This window comes from Dysidea avara, chromosome 8 (genome assembly GCF_963678975.1).
Source record: "Dysidea avara chromosome 8, odDysAvar1.4, whole genome shotgun sequence".
In the NCBI taxonomy this organism is placed as follows: domain Eukaryota; kingdom Metazoa; phylum Porifera; class Demospongiae; order Dictyoceratida; family Dysideidae; genus Dysidea; species Dysidea avara.
The window spans coordinates 30629911-30637443 of NC_089279.1; the positions used below are offsets into that span (position 1 = coordinate 30629911).

General features: G+C 36.6%; 1 protein-coding gene across 1 annotated transcript; it reads left to right on the forward strand.

Moving 5' to 3' along the window:
• Nucleotides 1-941: 941 nt before the first annotated feature.
• On the forward strand, nucleotides 942-2525 carry LOC136264926 (TNF receptor-associated factor 3-like). Its single transcript, XM_066059692.1, has one exon. It carries the CDS (start codon nucleotides 942-944, stop codon nucleotides 2523-2525), a length of 1584 nt encoding a protein of 527 aa, XP_065915764.1.
• The last annotated feature ends 5008 nt before the right edge of the window (nucleotides 2526-7533 follow it).

Here is a 7533-nt window from a genome sequence, read left to right on the forward strand (position 1 = left end):
CTTCAACATGACCTAATCTCTCTACAAACCTGGGCTGAAAAGTGGCAAATGGAATTCAACCCATTCAAATGTATGCATTTCACTAACACCACACCATCAAACATAGTTATTGCATATCTAATTACCTATTACAGAAGGTTTCTAATGCAAAGTATTTAGGAGTGATTTTCGATGAATATCTCACCTGGAAAAATCACATTCATGACATCTGTACCAAGGCCAATGCTGCTCAAGCTTTTATTAGAAGAAATATCAACTACTGCTTAAGACAAATTAAATCCAACTGTTACAAAACCTGTGTCAGACTTATCTTTGAATATACATCTCCAATATGGGCACCTCACTCACAAGTAGATATCTCTGTAATAGAAAAGGTACAACGTACTGCAGCACGTTACACAATGAATGAGAAACACTGTTACTGCTATGATTAACACACTTAATTAGCCTTCTCTTGATTCACGTCGTACCTACTTCAAGCTAATTCTTTTTTTACAAGATAATTAATGATCTCATTATTGTCCATTAACTCCAATGTCCACATCCACCAGGGGTCACTCTCAACGTTACTTTTAGAACACCATATGCCATAATTAAAACTTACATTTTCTCCTTCTTGCCTTCAACTATTCTCCCAGAAAACATAGTCAACTAGCCATCTTTGAATGACTTTAAAGAATTATTGTATAGTTACTTATTTTAGATGTAGATTTAGTATTAAGTAATCACTTTATACATGCTCTGTAGAGTTTCTACACAGTAAAATATGTATAGCAAGTCCAGTTCGAATTCGCTTGCCAGTGACGTTAGTAAGAGTAATTTATAATTACGTCACTGATATAGCTATATAATAGCTAACTATAAAACAATAAAAATACCCATCATTTTTTGGTTGACCTCGTGATATCATCAAATCCGAGATCAACAACGTAGTAGGTGCGATGTCGGTAACAAGTCCCAGCGATAAAGGTGGATTTGATTATCAGCTCGTGGATAACAATCCTTCGGATTCGCTGGTATGTAACATATGCCATCTTCTCAGTAGAGAGCCTTTTCTTAGCGAATGTTGTGGCCACACGTTTTGCAAATCATGTTTGGAGAATGCAAAGGAATCCGTTACTCCCACGATGGCTTGCCCAATGTGTCGCCAGAAAGACTTTGTCACTTTTCGTAACAAGCAGGTTGAACGAGCAGTCAAGAGTGTTCGTGTATTCTGTACTAACAAGACCACAGGGTGTCATTGGCAGGGAGAAATGAACAGCATCACCATCCACATCGGAAAATCTTGCCAATTTGTGGAGGAGAAATGCACTAATAACTGTGGAATGTCCTTGCAACGACGACTACTAGCCAGGCATCTTAGAGAGCAGTGCACGTGCCGGGTAGTGAGCTGTCAATATTGCAAAGCAGTCAACCAGTACCAAATAATTGAAGGCAAGCACAAAGAAGAATGTCCCAAATTTCCCGTACCTTGTCCTAATAAGTGTGGCAGTTCCCCTGTTAGAGAGGACGCAGAAAAGCATGCTACAGCCTGTCCACTGGAGATTGTCAGCTGTAAATACCAAGAAGTTGGTTGTGAAGCAAAGATGGCCCGTAAAGACCTAGACAACCACAACAATGAGAAAGCAGATGAGCACTTGTTCTATGTTGTTTCTACTCAACAGAAGACAACCAGTGACCTCACTCAGAGGCTTTTGGAGACTGAAAATACTCTTGCAGCTACTAAAAAGGAACTAAAAGATACTCAGGAAGACTTGACCGGTGCAAAGCAACTCCTGTCTGTAACTCAAGAAGATCTGAAGCAACAGCTATCCCTCTTCCGTCAAGATCTTACCAAGATTGATTTCACTCTAGTTGCCAATAGTGATCAAACACTAAATATACAAACCACACTACAAGAGAAGATTACCGAGGTTAAGACTGCTGCTAGTGAGAGGATTGACAAACTCACATCTACTTTAGAAAAGGCAATTAATGAAATGGAATACAAGCGACATGAGAAAACGTTGCTAGTAGAAAGAAATCTGTGGCCTACTTATATGAAGAAAGAAGCAGCAAATTTAACGTCAGGCGATCAGATTGTTCCAGTTGTTGTGAAGATGTCAGACTACAGCAAGAAGAGAAAAGATCAAATTGGCTGGTACTGTGACTCATTCTACAGTCATCACAAAGGGTACAAAATATGTTTAAGCATCGACGTCGCTGGGTTTGGAGATGGTAGCAGTACTCACTTGTCAGTGGGACTTCTACTTATGAAAGGTCCTCATGATGATCAGCTGCGATGGCCACTAAAAGGAAAATGCAAAGTTAAACTATTAAACCAGATTGCTGACAGTGAACACCATTCAGTAGCTGGTAGTTATTCTGATATAGGTCATAGAGTCATTCAAAAAGGCATGAAAAGTTCATACCCTGTGTGGAGTAGCAGTCACTTCATTTCCAATGATCGTCTCCATAAAGTAACAAGCACATGTCAGTATCTTAAAGATGATTGTATCATTTTTCATGTGGACTACAAAGCTTGAAAAAAATTAGTGTACAATTTGCAGACATGTACATTTTTCATGAGCATATGTACACATTATCCTAGAACTGATGTTATGTCAATACCAAAGTATTGTGTGCAGTCGTTATATGTCCTCCCATATACAACAGCAATCCAGTTACAGCACGTGTATACGTACACACTGATGTTACATTGTGAATGAACAACCCTATAAAATTTTGTAGGAGTAGGTAGGGCGCATGTATGGTATTTGTGTACGAACAGCATTTATTAGAGTTCAAAAGCAGATTATATATCATCAAGAGTATATAATTACCCACATTATATACTCTTGATATCATGATAGGCCATGTTGCTGATTGTGAGGTTACCTGAGTTGCCAGGCATGCCAATCAAAGATTACATTCTATACACAATTATCACTATGGTAAATTGTAGTTCAGTACACCTTGTATGTATTCTTCAGGTTTTATTTATTTATTTAAAAACTTTACAATGCTGCTGGAGCAGCACTGATGGTCCACTGATATCCTGTATCAGTGGCCAGGAGATACACTTATTAAGTAATTACTTAATTAGCCATACTCTACTAAGTACAAGTGAGGATTACATTGATTTACTATAGCTACAATGTGTTTTAAAAAGTCTAAGTTTAGAGTTCTCGGGTGTTTGCTGCAATTAACACATTTAAGGGCTGTCCTATCAAAAACTCAGTCACCTCCTTAAATTTGCTGAATCCATAAAAGGAAACAAAAAAATTCATTAGATTTCTTAAATCTGTTGAATCCATAAAAAAACATATTGTAGGTATAGCTACTTGTTTGGATAGAAACATGACTAGCTTTCTGATATCATATATACATGGGATTTATTTTAATTAAGTTCTTTGGTATAGAATATAAAGCTAGAGTTTTTTTTTCCAGTATAGCTTGTGCCAGTTATATTACCATCTTTTCATACTTCGTCAGTGCAGTCTTCTGCTTTTGCTTTTTCTCAAACTCGTCAATATTTTGAATGGACACATAACTGGAAGTGATCTACTGAAGCACGATATTATACTATCAAATTCATTTTCACTGTGGTGTCTAATCCCTGGACTCAAGAGTTCATAGGGTGGAGGGTATCTTACTTCAGTATAACCTGTAGTGGAATCGTGCAGTTATGATGTGACAGCATGAAATATTGCAGTAAAGCACTGGTTTCTCTAGGATATCACTTTAACACTTTAAGTGTTGATGATACCTTTGGGTTGCTTATTGAAGCCAGCCTATAACAGCTAGTCTTTGTAGCTTAGTACACTGAATAGGCTGAGCAAAAGCCTACTCATGACCAACTACCACATTAAAGGTAACTATAGGTAATGCATCATAACTTCACAAGATTCGCGTTTGTAAAGGCTATACTGAAGCAGGATACTCTCCCCCTATAATACTATGGACTGGACTACTGGAGACCTGCTATGTGATGGGGTGTAGTTTGTGCCCACATACCAGACCCATTTAGTAGACCTAGGCTATTATGATCATGAGTAGTCCTGACTTTGTAGAAAAACTTGGGTTAAAGAAAACTCATCATGCACATTTTACTAGCAAAATTGATTTTATAAAAGTAAAATTTAGTCTAGTAGTTAGTCCAATCCAGTAGTTCAGTCTAGCAATTAGACACTACCATATTTGTCTGTACTTATAGGCTACATATTGTAATTTAGTCTCTTATTAGCTATGCTGAAGATTCAGTTCCAAAGTTTTATAATAACGATATAAGGCAAGATCCCTCAACACAGAGCTACCAGCAGTGGTGCATGTATATTACTGTACATATGCCTGGTATACTAACCAAAGAAAGAACATTATGGATTTTCAACATTGCTTTTATAACTATCAATTAGAATCAATATTGTACATGCAATAGCTAATTGGCATGGTTCAAGAACAACACACCGCAGTACATGTTAATTATTGTTTCAAAACATACCCTGTTAAACTTTGGCATACGGATACCTTAAAGATACTGGTGTGTATATAGAGTACAGCTAACCCCCACCAGCAGAAGTTCAGTGACCATCATGTAATACGGTGACTATGGGCTATGACCAACGTAGGTCACTGTAGCTAACTGCATGATGTCTACATTCCACAATCACTGCAATATAGTTTCAGTCCCATTCACCTAATGACCACATAAGCTTGCCCACACAAAAACAGCCAAGCTGTAAAAAGGGTGCAGCCTTCAAAAAACCTGGGTAAAAAGAGTTGTGAAATCAAAGGTGGCAGCCATGAAATGGCTACAGTGATGTAGATCGTGATCAACATCATTGCAGTCATTTCATGGCCGCAAATTTTGATTTCACAACTCTTTTTGTAAGACTGGACAAATTTATAGAGGATTAACATCGCTGGTTGAGATGCCATTGAAAAATGTTAGAATTCTTATATAAATACATTACTGGCTATCTATCTATCTATCTATCTATCTATCTATCTATCTATCTATCTATCTATCTTATCTATCTATCTATCTTATCTATCTATCTATCTCGAACCTGCATGCAGCCATCCAGTTAACACTCAAACGATTACAGGAGTCTGCCAGGTGGTCAGGATGTTTTCTCCTTGTCAATTTCATGTATATGTATCTCAAAGTACCCCATGCATGTGGAACCAAATGGATATTAGTTTATCTATTGAGGCTTTACAGCACAAGTGCTGATATATATATATATAAATGATCATATAATATACTCTTTCTAACTTAACTAATAAGCCAGCACAATTAACAAAGGTCATGTAGCATAATAATTAAGTGCATGATTAAATTACTTTTACTGTAACAAGGTTGCATGGGATAAAATCAACATGCAGATCCATGTTGGGGTACAGAATGCTAGCTAATCTTTGATATATGTAGCCAAGTAAGTGAATGCACGTGTTCTGTATTTCCCACATGCATGTCACCTAAACATGTACACAGAATAAGTGTATACTTAATGTGGCTGTAGCATGCATGTAAAGCATGGTTACAGAAACCATAACCGTAACTGTTGTAACTCTGTCAGACAGTTACTATAGTTACAAGGGATGCAACTAGCTATATTACTAGCTACTGTAAAAGTAATCTATTACATAACTTAGTTACAGTCACCCCCAACTTTGATAATTACTAACAAACTGACTGTAGAGCCTGTTATCTGATCATTTATGTAGCTTTTCTAATGTAAATGACTGCTCTATTAGAGTGGTTGAATTTTTGAATCACTTTGTCACACACACACACACAGGCACACTTGTTTTTGACCATAATTAATGTGAACACTATACTATACAGGTGTTCAGCTAATTGTGCTTCCACTTTCCATAAGTATGTGTGTCCATAGATTTTCAAAAATTCAAATACACAAATTAGTTGTATTGATATTTACTGTAGATCATCTCCCTATATTGGATGGTATATTGCATGTCACAAAGTAGATTGGGGCTGTTTTTTTTTCTATGCATCATGACGATAATTACCAGTACTGTTGAATCTCTAATTAATATTATTATCACCTGTAGAATACTAATATATTGGATGTATATATATACAGGGATGGGTATTATAAAACTGTTGAACAAGAACCGGAGCAGTGACTATGTAGTCAATCAAGCACTGAATGCTCAGCAAGCTGCAGTTGCATGCTATTCTGATTGTAGACCTAAACAATCTTCCAGAACTGTTAGGTGTTTCACTAACAGACTAGATGTGCAAAATGTGTAGTTATTCTGCTGACTGAAATTTATTACAAGGAAACCTACTGACTGCTTTATTAGAGAGTATTAGGGTATTTTCTTGTCGAATCTTGGGTTATTTTAGGTCACACTTGAGGTAACCAAATACACATTTAAAAAAGGTCTTGTCATGTGGTGATAAGTAACTGCAAGACCTTGTGTGAATGCACTTTAAAGAACTAATTATATATATTGCAAAGCTGTGAGGGAAATTAAGTGGATGTCTCATGCAATTAGGTCTGTGATGAGCCAATTATGCAGCTTCAACCTTTGACCATCAATCACCTACATTATGAAAATGTCCTTTTGCTACACATTTTATAAAAGCCTAACATTATGCCTTGGCTACAGCTTCCCACTTGCACATGAGACTTTGTAGTCCTATAGTACAGCAGTACTGACAGACACTTGAATTACCAGCCTATGCCATATTTCAACCGCTAAATTTCAGTCATGTGCAGTAATCAACTCTGTTGGATATACTAAAGCTTATAGTTACACATCACCTTGAGCAAGACATGAAGTTAATAGTGTAGTTTAATACTTATTTTCATTATAAAAATGTTCCATTTATTCAAGCATTGATTTAAAGGCAACAGGCATCTTGATCTTAGCTACCAGATACTATGCACTTCAGTCAAGGCCTTTTCACTCCCGTAGAGTTACAATGATCTACTACATAACTGCTTAAAAACACAGTTGTCTATAATAAGGTTCATGGCCCTTAGATTTTAAGAGCAAACGGCTGGGAAATATTATTACTGTTTTTATTGTGACCTCCAGATGGCTACATCTAGTCGGTGCTTACATGGTCTTATTAATGAGATCACTATACACTGGAAGAGCACCTTAGATATGTTTGAGACCTGGTATGGCCATTATAATAAGGTGGTCTTATGACATGGCAAATGAGGTTTCACTACACCATAAATTAAAATATAGTAATTACCAACACAAGCCTCTAAAATCTGTTACAGTGCTACCTTGATTATCTGACCCCCTTAGGACCAAAACATGTTGATGATAATTAAAATGTTTGGGTAATTAAAGTCCATTCATTCATATAGAGCCCTGTTCAAATATTCTAATAGAACACACATCTTTGACAAAATACTCTAATAGAACAGTCATTTCTATTGTTCAAAATACAGTAGTTCTGATAATCAAGGGAGCACTGTATGTGCAAAACAAAAGTGTTTACTTGTTACTGCAGTACCAAAATGTCAGTCATGCCACCATTTCATAACTAGTCCATCTTTAACG